Below are 14947 nucleotides of genomic sequence, written 5' to 3' on the forward strand. Positions count from 1 at the left end.
GACGATATCCGCTTCGTCATGCCTAGAGCTGATCTGTGCTGGTCGCTGAGGGAATATATATCAACTTTCACCATGGACGAAGCTGAGTCCAGCCCGGGGTCGTCACATGTGATTGCCGCAAGCCCTGCAGGCCGCTCCTTCGTCGAATCCGCCGTTCTCAAACCCGCCCGCCGCCGCTCACTCAGGCCCGCCGGCCTCCGCTCACTCTAGCCCGCCATGTGAAACTACTTTGTTTGGCCTTCCAAAAGAGGACACGACTAGAAATCAGTGGTTAAACAAATGACTCGTTTATAATGGGTTTTTAATGTTTTTGTCTCGTCGCTCCGGCCTGACAGGGCATCATCACAATATGGCAAGGGGCGTAACATTTTCGTCACGCGCTTGATGTATTCGGCCAATCATAACGCACTGGATAGCTGGCCAATCAGCGTACACCTCGCTTTTCAGACCGATGAGCTTTGTAAAAATCGACGCGTTTCAGAAAGGCGGGGCATAGAGGAGAAACAATAATGTTGTTATTGTTTATTATGTGGAAAATAATGTGTTTTTTTAACCTTAAACCGCATAAACACATTTCATTACACCAAATACACCAAATAATGTTATTTTTAGCATCCTCATATGACCCCTTTAAGACATTGTTGACCACTTTTTATTAAATTGTTCCTATGTATTAATTGAACATGTCTAAATAATAATTAAACCTTGTATTAAATAATAATAAATATTATTATAATTTGCCTAATACATACCTTCTACTCTTTTATTTGTTTTTTAGGCTATTCACGATTTAATTAAAATAATGGATCTTAAACCGAGGGAACAAATTAATAAAACATCCTCATATTTAAACTAAAATGAATGGTTAAAGGGGCCATGAACTGAGAAATCAAAATTCCCTTGATCTTTTGAAAGATAAGATGTCATCGTACTATGAAAAACATCCTGTAAGTTTCAGAACTCAAAACTTTATCGTTAGTCTAAAAACAGCTTATATTGAAGCCAATCTGCCAAAACGACAGCTTGTGGAATGTGCCGCTCTATTACGCCATAGAGCGGCACATTCCACAAGCTGTTGCTCTTTTCCAAAATTAGGAAAGAGTGGATTAGCTTTATTTTTAATGAAGTTTCAGACTGCGTCAGTAAAAGGTCGGTTGTTTGTTCATTTCATTTCACCGCGGATTCGTTTACAAACAAGGCACAATTCAACGCAGGATTTTCAGAAAGATTGAAACTAAAAGACGATGCTATGCGACTATATTGGATCCGACAGTAATGTCGCACCACACTAGTGTGAGTAACTGTTTTTATTACGTGATCACTTTTGCTTTGTCTGTTATTACAGATCATTTGATATGAACTGAGTATTTAAGCGTTTTTGACCTAAATTACAGCAGCGTCCATCTGTGAGGAATGTAGGCTGCCAAACATACACAACTGTTAGCCAATCATAGCAGTGGGCGTTTACTTCAGAGTCTACAATCTGCCACGCCTATTCAAACAGAGTGTTCTGATGAGAGGGGTCAAAACAGGACAGAAAATAGTCTTTTTGATGTAAAAATCTTGATAACATTATAAGTGGACCTCAGAGAACAGTACAAAATAATAAAAAAGGCAGTTCATGACCCCTTTAATAAATCATTCTTGTGAGTTGATATCTTTTTTCAGAATATAATGCGGCGCGCCGTGAATTGGCTTACACGTTTTCAATTCTGCATGGGAACAGTTAAATTTATTAATCATTGAAGGTTTTCATGTAAAGTCAAATTCCCTGTGTGATTTGATGTAAAATACAAAATATGTGGAATACAAAATATGATTTGAAGCCTATGTCATGTGTTTTGTTCAGAGTTTCAGCGTGCGGGTGGTTGGGGGAATCTGTCCAAAATTCAAAAAATAAATAAATAATTAGTCAATAAAATACAAATTCAGAATTTTGTCATTTAATGAGATATATTACATATCCATTTACATGTTCGCCTTTATTACATGTTAGCCTTAGTTATTATTACAGTAAAAATGGGGTTGAAACATAAACATTGCTATTATCAAAAGTCAGTTCTGCTGTATTCCACATCAAAAAGCAGCGCGATCACTGGCAGTCGAGTTCATTATTTAAAAAAATATATGTAAGATCAGGATTTGAACACAGCTTTTTTGCACTATAATAAACACACAAAAAAATGACATGCATGATGCCACAGCTTATTTTTATTATTGCGAAGTGAGAGGAGTGAAAAGAGTTTCCCTCTTGCATGAAGAAACTTCTAGGTTTGTCAGGGGAAGTTAAAGTAGTCTAGTGGTAGAGCTGTATATACTTTGCAAGTCCATTAAAATATTTACAGTACCATCCATAAGTTTGGGGTCGGTAAGATTTTTGAAAGTATTCTCTTATGCTCACACAAAAATGCAATAAAAACAGTAATATTATTATGTATGTGATGTAATGTTATGTAAGTTTTTAAATATTTAAAATAACTTTTTTTTAATAACACTTTAGATTAGGGAACACACTTTCACTATTAACTAAGAGTTTTCTCTGAACAAACTCCTAATTTGCTGCTTATTAATAGTTAGTAAGGTAGTTGCTAAGTTTAGGTGTGGGGTAGGATTAAGGGATCTAAAATATGGTCATGCAGAAAAAGGCATTAATATGTGCTTTATAAGTACTAATATACAGACAATATGTTAGTAATATGCATGCTAATAAGTAGCTAGTTAATAGTGAGAATTGGCCCTTAAAATAAAGTGTTACCGTTTTTCCTTCTATTTGAATATATTTTAAGATGTCATTTATTCCTGTAATGTAAAGCTGAATTGTCAGCAATCGTTTCTCCAGTCTTCAGTGTCACATGATCCTTCAGAAATCTTTCTAATTATGTGGATTTGCTGCTCAAGAAACATTTCTTATTATTATCAATGTTAAAGACAGTTGTTCTGCTTAATATTTTTGTGAAAACAGTGATAAAAGTTCAAAATAACAGCATTTATTTGAAATAGAATTGTGATAATTGTGATATAACTGCCTTTATTATCTGTTTTGACCGCAGTTTAGACCACAGAATTTTAAATAGTAGTGTAGACATACAGATTTTTAATCACATTTTTACGTTATTTATATAGTGTAATTATCATAATTGCTGTAAAGATTTATATATTTATACATTGTTTTAGTTTCATTTAATTGAGTTTTAATGTGGACAGTAAATATTTAACATTTAAACTTTATCCTGTAAACTTTAGCTCTGGTTGAAATTAAATGGATATTTGAGATAGGGATAAAAGGAGAACTTTCTTCTGTGGAACACAAAAGAATAATGTGACCCTGTCTGTGAAAACCCCGCTAAAGTTTTATTTTTTTTTGTGATTCACTGTTTTCTACATAAACTGATTATTGTTAAAGCTAAAAAAATTGCTCAGTCAAGAGCAGTGAGTGATTCCCTCTTTTCTTTTATTGTTTGAATATATATATATATATATATATATATATTGATGTTTTTCCTCAGCTGTTCCCCAAACATTCAATTAAGACAACTGACTATGTTTGCATGAATACATGCCAAGATATATTTTGAAATACTGTAATTCTCTGTATATCTGGCCGTTCATTCGGGATTCGGGATTGCATGCTGTCTGAGAGAAGTGTCTTTCTTTGTGCGCTTCAGGTATTTGTCAGTCAGTGCGAGTAATGCATTGAGATCTTTTTTTGTGGCTTATTAGGATTAATAACTATTTTAACATCAAGTAAGTCCCACACTTTGTTTTCATTCATGCATGTTCTTTTAGTAAAAATTGCTAGTGCTTTGCTTCCGAAGGACATGCAAAACTTTTTTTTTCTAAATAAAGAAAAAAGTTCTTTATTTAGCCTACAATAAAACGGTACAATAATATGTATTATAGGCCTATTTAAATTTTTTTTTTTTAAAACATCTAGTTTTCAAAACCCCTGGTACAGATAGAAAACTTGAACTTGTTGGTGCGTGTGTGTGTGTGTTTTGTTAGTGGTCTGTGTCTTTCCCTCCCGGTTCAGTTCCAGATTAGGTTGTGACTGTGGCGGTGGGTGCTGTGATGTGCTCTTAATGATCTACATCGCATTTGGCTCTAGAGTTACCGCCTGAAGTCCTGGCAGCTGAAACCTCCGCTGCTACTGTCCTCACCAGAGAGATGTGTGCAACCGACACGCAGGTTCTCACCCTCGCAAGCCGACCTTTCATTTGACCTGCCGTACCGTGTGACTCCAGCGTTAATGGGCCCAATAATGGATCATCTGCTGAAGACTCTTACGACTCATTTATGCTGCTAATTATCACAACTGTTCAAGAATGTCTGGAACAAACCACACGTCTTTCTTTTGATTTGGCCTCTCGCACATGTAAACAGGGAACAACGGCACATTGAATGCATCTCTCAAATAGACAACGTAATCGTCCGTTAAAAAGCCATCAGTAGACATCTAAAGTGGGACATTTTGAATGATTCTGAGCTGATGGTTACTCCCTAAGGTAACTCAAAATTTGATGAAGGGTGAAAGCAGCAATTGTAGACAGGAGTGGTGGGGGGTCTTTTTTCATCGCCTCAGTGCACACGTCTGGCTTTCAGGGGGGCACTTCACTCAACACTGTGGATGCACAGCTCACTCTAGTGGCCACCGAGCACCCTCCCCTGAGTTTCTCTGGATAATCCTCCTTTTGTGTGAGGAGTCACTTTTCAGGGCACTGTTTCTTTTGGTTGAACTGATCCAGTTGAGGAGTGGAGTGAAAAGACTCTTCAGTGGACACTGGAGTGTTTTGTTGCATGACTGTGTTGAAAGAAGCCAGTTGTAATGAACCTACTGTATAGCACAATGGCTGTGCCTTTTGCTCTGGTATATTTTTAGTGGAGTTTGCTGTGGCAAGCATCACTTTTATTATTGCACATTCAAATACTTAGGGACAAGTGTATTAAAATTTAGCATGAAACTCATCGCACTGTTTGTGCATCGAAATGGAATGATACCTCAAATCATGTGACTTATTGTCTAGACGTGTGCAAACACTTAAATCTTGACAAATATTGGACCTATGAACAACTCAGAACATCTTAGAACTACATATCAACACTATATTAGCCACCCAGAACATGCAAACTATATTAGCCACCCAGAACACCTTAACAACCACCTGTCAACACTGTACCAACCTCCCAGATCATTCTACAGTGTTTCCCACAGACTTACACTCTATGTGTGGCGGCACTTCCCCTGGGGGAAATATATATGTATATAATGTAAATATAAAACAGCAGACAGGCTTTTGAAAGTGCAAATTCATTCTCTGCCAGCAGGAGACACTTTAAGAGCAGCAGAAACAGCGGTTTCCCCGGTAACAGCTGTAATCAAAGCATGAACGCTACTTTATCAGGCATTATAGGAAAGATTAAATGAAAATGACATCAAAACTTTTCTGAAGACAATCGGTTACCTTCAAAAAAGATACATTTATATAAAAGCACCCGTGCTGCATTTTGATTTTGAAGCGTGCAGTGCTCATGTTTATTCAACGAACTCAAAGCATTTTGGAAAATCTATTTGTGGCGTTCAGTGTTGATATTGTGGCGGGCCGCCACAAATAAGTCAATGTATGGGAAAACCTGATTCTTGCAACCACCTAGCAATGGGCTATCAAACACTCAGAAGACCTTAGGAACCAAATCATGCCCTGGCACCCATAGCATCATGAAGGTGAGTTTTGCACAGGGAAGCACAACTGTTGCTCTAGTTAAGTACATTTTTGTGAGGATCAAGTAAAAATACATCATATATTCGTGCTGTGTTGTAGTTTTGTTAAAAACTTCTTAACATTGTGGTTTCATTGTCATATTTTTAATGGGAGCAGTCTGTGCTTTCTCCCTAGACCACAGTGTCTTTTTTTAGGGCTGAACAATGAAGCAAGAAATATGTAGGGCAACAACAGGGGAAGCTCTCCTTCAAGGGATGCCTTTATTTTGTGTCCCACTTATGACATTTTGGGTGATCAGCGCAGTTACATATCGCAATGCCAGAGCCTAATAGTACTGAATGCTCAATCCCAGCACTGATTAACGAGCAAAGAGACATGGCTTAATGAATTATTAATGCAGTAAGGTCAGAAAAATGTCTTGCTTTTGAAGCTGGTGAGATGAATGGATGCTTCTACATACAGCTTTTAGGCTGAACTGTATTAACCTGGAAAAGCTTTAGGGCACTATGCTGTGAAAGGGCAGGGAAACACAGCCTGTTCACTGAGAAGCCTCAGAAATAAACATCCTGGCACTGCATTGCAGGGATGAATAATCCACCCTGTTTAATTCTAGTGGAGCGTCCCTACTCTTTGAAAATCTCCCACACACCAGCAGCCTGTTCTTTAGAGAGAGTGGAGGAGGAGAAAGAGAGACATTGGCAGGTCATGTTCTCCAAGACTGCGATACTTGCCTGTGTCTGATACTCAGTATCAGAATTCAATGTCATATACACCTCTAAAAATGCATTACAGCAGCTGATGAAATATCAACTCATTTTAATACCAGGCTTCACCTGTAATGGCTTAGTTTGATATCTTAAGATTTCTCACTTTTCGATCTCTCAGACCTGGGTTACATTTTGAATATTAAAGGGGTCATATGATGCGATTTCAATTTTTCCTTTCTCTTTGGAGTGTTACAAGCAACATAACATCATAACGTCCTTTAACACTCTATTCATGATGATTCTGTGGCACTATAATATTAAGCAAAATTGTGTTTGACAAATTGATTGTTCTTTTTATTTGGCTAGTACAGAATGTGTTATTAGTCATCTTTCCTTGTCTTATGACTTGTAAGTATGAGAACATTAAGACAGATGTTTTAATATTGATCGGTAGCAAAACCTGAGGATTTGAATCAGTTCTGTGAATCATTTCATGGCTCCGATTCAGTGATTTGATTTATTGATCAAAAAGTTCATAGATGGGTTTTTTTTTATTCTATATTTATATTTTATATAATACATTTCAACCATTTTGATGTATATAATGTTTTATGTTTAATATTTATATGTATAATTTGTTGTTTCTAAAAAAAAATTAAATACCTTTTGAAATAAAAGAAAAATAAAATAATTTATTATTATAATATAATTATTTCGTTTTTGAATAGTTATTTGAGCTATATTTCTCTGTCCTGCCATTAAGAAGAAAATTACTAAAAGATTCGTCAAGCTCTCTGTCTCTGCTGAGGAGGCCACACTTCTGACTCTGCAGCTTTTTGCAGTAATAGGGTCTTATCATCACTGAGAGAAAAGTTTTGATGGGGTCTGTGTTTTCCAGAGGTAATCACACTGAGTTCTCATAGAGGGCAGGGAAGCAGTTTAAAAAGCTCAGTCCAGCATGACCTCTTTTTGAGGGGGCTTAATCAATAAACAGATAAGAGATGCTGTTTCAATTCACATGCCTCTCTTTATCTTGCCATTCGTTTTGGTGCGAATTGAGTTACGTATGTGGGAGGCTGGCTTTGCAGTGCCGTTTGCTTTGTGTTTATTTGTATTTGATAGAACCGGATGGAAATTCTTAAAAATATTCAGCATGCATCTATGAAGATTAGCTAGTCCTCTGTGCATTGCTCAAGCTTGAACAGAGGATTGTTTGAACACGCTGCCATGACTATCGCTGCAAATATCAACCACAGCTCGTAAACAAATTTTAGTCTCTCGTCTTCTCTGCTTAGAGCTTTCACTTCCTCCTGTTTTCATTAAGAGGAAGAAAACACAGGGGCATTGCTTTGTGTATTTTCTTCTTTTAGAAGCACATGCAGAGAGCACCTCAGGGAAGAATTAAAACAGAAAGGATATTTTTAGACCTCCGACAGAGGGCTGTCCCTTGTAGGTGCTAAATCACTCTTATTTTAGAAATGGTGCCTTGGCCTAAATCAGTCACTGTTGTATGAAAGTGCCCCTATGCTATTTGAAATGTTTATAGTTTGGTGCATGCAAGGTCAAAAAACACTTAAATTTTCTTATAATATGCATCTGATTTTACGTTATTTCTCAACGACTCTCAAACGATTTGTTCAAATATCCATCTTTCCAAACCCCTCCTTTGTATAATGTTACTCTGCTTTGATTGGTCCCATGACCCAGTCTGTTGTGATTGGTCTACTGCATACACAGCGCATGTCGGAAATGGAATGCCCATCACCAGTACTGGAATACGGCTTATCAATAATTCATCATATATATATAGATTTATTGATCAAAAAGTTCATAGATGGGTTTTTTTTTATTCTATATTTATATTTTATATAATACATTTCAACCATTTTGATGTATATAATGTTTTATGTTTAATATTTATATGTATAATTTGTTGTTTCTAAAAAAAAATTAAATACCTTTTGAAATAAAAGATAAATAAAATAATTTATTATTATAATATAATTATTTCGTTTTTGAATAGTTATTTGAGCTATATTTCTCTGTCCTGCCATTAAGAAGAAAATTACTAAAAGATTCGTCAAGCTCTCTGTCTCTGCTGAGGAGGCCACACTTCTGACTCTGCAGCTTTTTGCAGTAATAGGGTCTTATCATCACTGAGAGAAAAGTTTTGATGGGGTCTGTGTTTTCCAGAGGTAATCACACTGAGTTCTCATAGAGGGCAGGGAAGCAGTTTAAAAAGCTCAGTCCAGCATGACCTCTTTTTGAGGGGGCTTAATCAATAAACAGATAAGAGATGCTGTTTCAATTCACATGCCTCTCTTTATCTTGCCATTCGTTTTGGTGCGAATTGAGTTACGTATGTGGGAGGCTGGCTTTGCAGTGCCGTTTGCTTTGTGTTTATTTGTATTTGATAGAACCGGATGGAAATTCTTAAAAATATTCAGCATGCATCTATGAAGATTAGCTAGTCCTCTGTGCATTGCTCAAGCTTGAACAGAGGATTGTTTGAACACGCTGCCATGACTATCGCTGCAAATATCAACCACAGCTCGTAAACAAATTTTAGTCTCTCGTCTTCTCTGCTTAGAGCTTTCACTTCCTCCTGTTTTCATTAAGAGGAGGAAAGCACAGGGGCATTGCTTTGCGTGTTTTCTTCTTTTAGAATCACATGCAGAGAGCACCTCAGGGAGGAATTAAAACAGAAAGGCTATTTTTAGACCACCGACTGAGGTTTTAGCTGTCCGGTGCCCTTGCACGTGCTAAATCACTCTTATTTTAGAAATGGTGCCTTGGCCTAAATCAGTCACTGTTGTATGAAAGTGCCCCTATGCTATTTGAAATGTTTATAGTTTGGTGCATGCAAGGTCAAAAAACACTTAAATTTTCTTATAATATGCATCTGATTTTACGTTATTTCTCAACGACTCTCAAACGATTTGTTCAAATATCCATCTTTCCAAACCCCTCCTTTGTATAATGTTACTCTGCTTTGATTGGTCCCATGACCCAGTCTGTTGTGATTGGTCTACTGCATACACAGCGCATGTCGGAAATGGAATGCCCATCACCAGTACTGGAATACGGCTTATCAATAATTCATCATATATATATATATATATATATATAAATCACCATGCTTCCTCAATTGTTTTATTACATTAATAATTGCAAACATCTTTGTATTAAGTTTTCTGAAATGTTATGTTTGAATATGCAAATAAGGCATTAGCTGATTAAACATGTACTCATTTGCATACATATCCAGAACAAAAATCTGAGCATTGGAAAAAGCTAGGTTCTTGTTTCATTTTGTTGACTTTTTCAAATGGGTTTTACAGAAGGGATTTTTAATTATCAAAAGTCATTATCACTCCATAAATCAGAAAATACTATCAACAGCCAAAATAATAATAATAATAATAATAATAAATTCATAAAAAAAAAAAAAACAGTTTTAGGAGTAAAATGTAAAATTTTTAAAATTAGAGAAATGAAATATGAAGACAAAATCTTCAGAATATAGATAGGAATAAAACTGTAATTTTAATTTTGGGTGCAAGTGTAGATTTCTGACTCAGAAAAATATTCCAGTAGTCTGAAAAAAAAAAAAGAAAATAGTTATGAAAAGCCAATTAGCGCAAAATCTCGATTAACAAGTGCATAAAAAAAATGTATTTTTCTGTATTTTTGTAGTGTCTTGACTTAGGCAGAGCTCTAGTGTGCTGATAGCTATTAATGAGGTTGATTGTTTATCACATAATAGGATGTTTGGGCCCATAAACACATGGGACAACCATCCCAGTGCGGTTTTCAGGATACACATTCATTTCTGTGCCCTTTATGAATGAGTGCCACAGTGGCACTTCTTTGTAAAAGATGATGAAGAAGGAACATAACGGGCCAGAAATAGCCCAGTGCGAATGTCCCTCAGGGCGGCATAGATCTGTGCGCACTGACATTGCTGTACGTCCTCCACAGGCGCTCGATTAGGAGCTGAGGCCACCTAGTGTAAGTTAAAAGCTCAGTGTGACCTGAGCGCTGTTTACCCCATTATTAGTTGGCATAGCATGCTCTCTGCTGACCTCATAGCAGCTCACAACTCTATAAGGGCCTGGAAAAGTGTTGTCTGAAGGCCGAGGCAGTCAAGGATCTTGCTGGAGAATGACATTGAGGCCTTAAGGTGGCTTAAGGAGGAAGCTGTTAAAGATTTCTGAGCAGGGATACTTTCTGCATGGATGCCACATGGCAGGAGATCTCTTGTAATTGCGGAGTGTGAAGTGACATTGAGCTCAAGGATCAGATGCTTTATGTTTCACAGTGTACACATGTTGACGGTCGTGCATTTTGAGACACGGCTAATTGTAACTTGATAGAAAGCTCTTCCTGACCATTAAGGCCGAAAGCAGCTAGTTAAACTTGCATTATGGGCTTCTGTTGCCTTATTTCACCCGTTTCGTCTTTAGTTTTGTATTATTTATGTCTGGTCAATTCAAGGGCTGGTCTCTAAATAACTTCCTACACGAGATCAATGACAATGTCACCACATTAACCTCAGCTCAAAGGCTTCTGGCTTATTATGAAATTAAGCCTTTTAATTAATTGAATCATTCAAAACTTGATTTAACCATCCCAGATGTATTAAATAATTCAGCAATGGTTTTATGTATTTTAAGATTTTTACTAATGGATAAAGACACCTGGCGCTTTAAGACGGTCCTCAAGCATGCAGTCGACTTTTCCTGATGTCGTGACTGTCGTCTCATACCAAAGGGAGAAATATTAGACCTGTTTTGAACACTTGCTATGATTCATTGAGAGATATATTTTAAAATGGTATTTAATGCATTATAATTCATTCATTACTTTAATTTGTTTTCCTGTGAATAATTGTAACAGTTATAAACTATTTTGTGTTTTCAATGTGTACTGATTCAAAACATTATGAACATCAAGAAGAGTTATTAAATAAGATTTAATACAGAAATTAGAGTACAGAACCAATGTATATAGATATAACCAAATGTACAAATAACACACTATGTAAATAAATTATTGTATGCGAGGTTTGGATATAATTGTAATGCAAATGAATATCGTATTTTACATGTGGACTTTTATGTAGGCTATATAAGACATTAGTATATTTAAATATATAGCCCAGAAATTGGTGCAGAAAAGTAAAATCTCCAAAAAGGCAAGTTTGATAAGGGTGGGTTTTATACCATATATGCATATTTATATAATGTGTTATAGGGTGCATCTCACACAAAAAAAATGCCTAGGTTAAATGTCACTTTAAAATCAGAAGAAAAGGAAAAAAAGTATTTTGCATGAAGAAAATTAAGCCTGTTTTAGGACCATTAAGATTAAGATTGCATATTGACAATATTTTCAGGCCAAACAAATGAATTTGTTTTCAATTAAATTAACATTTATTTCTTTTTCTTTCTCCATAGTCCTATAGAATCTTGTCAGAATTTCTACAAAGACTTCACGTTGCAAATTGACATGGCATTCAACGTGTTCTTCTTACTCTACTTTGGCCTGCGCGTAAGTACATATATTTAACTTTCATATTTAACATCTTTTTACCACATTCTGTACACTCAATATTGTGTTTTGGCCCCAAAACTGTTAATGTTTGACTACTAATTGTTCATTCTAATGTTCATTCATCTTAATTGTTCATTCTTCTTACTAAAATGTGATCCCCTTCAGGGCTCCAGACTGCGACCACCGCGTTGTCCAACTCATAAGCGCTGCCATTTCTGTTGCATTTGAGAAACATCAAACGGCAAACGAAACGAAAGCGAAACTAAACCGCGCTACTTTCAGCTGCGCAGCGCAGACCGTTCATCAGCTCGCACCGCGATGCAAACAAACTTGCCCGAGCTCAGAACAGCTTTACTCGGGAGCCAAAGTTGATTTTTGCGACACTGTTACTGCACAGATGCAACAGTGCTGCGAGATCCAGTGAGAAGCATTTGAATTCGTTACAAGAAATGAACATGTAATATTATTAGTAACTGCACTTATTAATGCAAAACAATAGTAATTTTATGATTAAATGATCTATATTTTAATACTCCCGCACACCACCCCCAGCGCAACCAAATCTGCTCCACCATCTGTAGAACTTAGTGGCGCTGGTGCCACTGCTCTCAAATGTTAGTCTGGAGCCCTGCCCTTTAAAATTATGTAATATTTATATTTTTTCTTTTCATCTTCTTCCAGTTCATAGCAGCCAATGATAAGCTGTGGTTCTGGTTGGAGGTGAACTCAGTGGTGGACTTCTTCACCGTACCGCCTGTGTTTGTGTCAGTGTATTTGAACAGGAGCTGGCTGGGTAAGTCTCCATACACTCTCCTCACTCCACGTTCCTCCTGACCCTCCTGTCAGTCCCTGCACTCCAGGGCAGCGGTCACAGGATCAGCTCAAACCACGGCTAGTTGGGATAAAGGCCAAACTGATGATGAGACAAGGGCAAATGTTTGAACAGGAGATTTTATGATTATTAAGCCAAGCTGCCATGGTTTGTTGTCACTCTCTGTCACGGGAAACCCAAGAATAGTTACAAAATGTCACGGCTTAGAAACTAGACAAACTGCAAAGATGACAGTGGGGCATAGGTGAAGAAGAGCTGGGAAGGATGACAGGAATGTGAGATGATTTAGAGTTTAATTGTTAAACAGGAGCATTGAGGCCCAATCACACAAAGTCATTCCTCTGTGTCGTTATTGTTATGGAGTTCTCTATTCTCATATAATTTAATAATGGTTATTAAAACTTCATAGTTATAGCTACTATCTTTGGTTTGAACAGGCCTTTACTGGTCACACATTTTGGGTTCTGGATGCTGGTGTTCACCAGGTTTCTTAACCTGCAAGAGACGCACTGATAAACATAAACCAACCTGGACCATCTTTTTAGGTTTTGCTTATCTAAACTGGTCTGGTCTGGGATGTTACAGAAAGATCAGATTTGGGAAAGGGATAGTGTACGTTCCCGTATAAGGCTCATTTTTGAGAAGCCAGTGGGGCAAGTGAGCCCACTCAGTCTGATGGTAATGATTTCCCATCATAACGTGTTTTTGTCAAAGCTGGGGTGAGCGACAGGTGAGACACAACTGCGGTGTAAAGCAACTGGTGTGTGTGTGTGTGTGTGTGTATCCTGTGGTCAAACAGAAGGTTAGGAAAGCAATTCTGCTTTAGCCTACAGTATGTACAGTTAATGTAAAAACAATCGTTCATAACCGTTACACCACCTGCTTCATTAGTGCTTTCCAAAACAACTGTAAAAAGAATGCCTTCCTTCCTTAAATGCATCAAAAACCACTAGTTAATAATTTAGCACGTCAATAGCCAGCTTTAGAAAACTGTCATCTTCTGCCATGGTGCTGGTTGAATAGTGCATTAGAAAAGCAGCAGTTCATCAAAAAATCTGTAATTTTAATGGTGTTCCTCCCTACCAAGCCAGTAAATGAAAATTAAATAAAAGCTGCTATCAACATCCACCTAATAACAGCTGTTTGGCTGAGCGGCATATGTAAACAATCACTCACTAACCTGTGCAGTACAAATGCTGAGAAAGTTTCAACACTAAACTCATCAAAAGCTCCAAACCATTAGGAGTATAATGGCTTGGAGGCAGACCAATTTGGTGATCTGAGTGTGTTCCTTAGATGTCCACAATTCCAGGCATTGTCGTCTACTGTTTACACAAGAGTGTTGACTCACCTGATGCTCGGAGAAGCGTCATGATTAAAACATTACGGGATGCAGAATTTTAGAATCCGAAGAAATTAGACTTGAACTTTTCCTTTTGACATTACTTCAGCTGATGAAACCAGTTGGATGTGTGGTGAAACACGAAATGTAATTATGAAAATAACTGAGATTTAGATAAGATTTAGTTGTTAATTATGCTGAGTTTTAAAGGTGCTATATGTTATACACTACTGTTCAAAAGTTTAGGATCAGTAAGATTTTTGTTTGAAGGAAATTAATACTTGCATTCAGTAAGGATGCATTAAATGTTGCAGTAAAGACATTTATAATGTTACAAAAGATATATTTTAAATAAATGCTGTTATTTTGACTGAAAGCTGGGATAATGTCTTCTGAAAATTCAGCTTTGCCACCACAGCAATAAATTACTTTTTAAATTAAATTAAAGATTCCATATTGTCAAAACTGAAATTTCCTTTTTTCATGATAACTGAGGTCTAGGTGCTATGTAACTACCATATAAGTTTCAAAACAGTCAATCCACAGTCAAATGCACACAGCCTGCATAAAGTAGCTGTGATTTTTCACGAACCGTTGTGACTTCCGTAAAAAGGTGCCGTCAGAACTACTCGGTCACCGCCTTCAGTCACCACCCCGAGCACTGCCCACCGTCCCACTCTCCGTTTGCCAAACCCCCAGACAACATCGCGTCCATGCCATTGCTGAGCAGCAACAACACGGAAACATGTTGAGAAAACGCTGTTCAGTCTGGATGTCAGGAAACTACATCATT

At 37.0% G+C, this 14947-nt stretch overlaps 1 protein-coding gene across 1 annotated transcript in view; it reads left to right on the forward strand.

The window, feature by feature from the left end:
• The window catches only part of LOC107708442 (calcium-activated potassium channel subunit alpha-1-like), a 285003-nt gene that overhangs the window by 178111 nt on the left and 91945 nt on the right, over positions 1-14947 (forward strand). Inside the window, exons 4-5 of the mRNA XM_016512675.1 lie at positions 11884-11977; positions 12662-12773. Of these exons, the coding sequence (XP_016368161.1) occupies positions 11884-11977; positions 12662-12773 (206 nt within the window). The remainder of the gene's footprint in view (positions 1-11883; positions 11978-12661; positions 12774-14947) is intronic.

The sequence above is a fragment of the Sinocyclocheilus rhinocerous genome, unplaced genomic scaffold (genome assembly GCF_001515625.1).
Source record: "Sinocyclocheilus rhinocerous isolate Xijiao unplaced genomic scaffold, SAMN03320098_v1.1 scaffold295, whole genome shotgun sequence".
Taxonomy (NCBI): Eukaryota; Metazoa; Chordata; class Actinopteri; order Cypriniformes; family Cyprinidae; genus Sinocyclocheilus; species Sinocyclocheilus rhinocerous.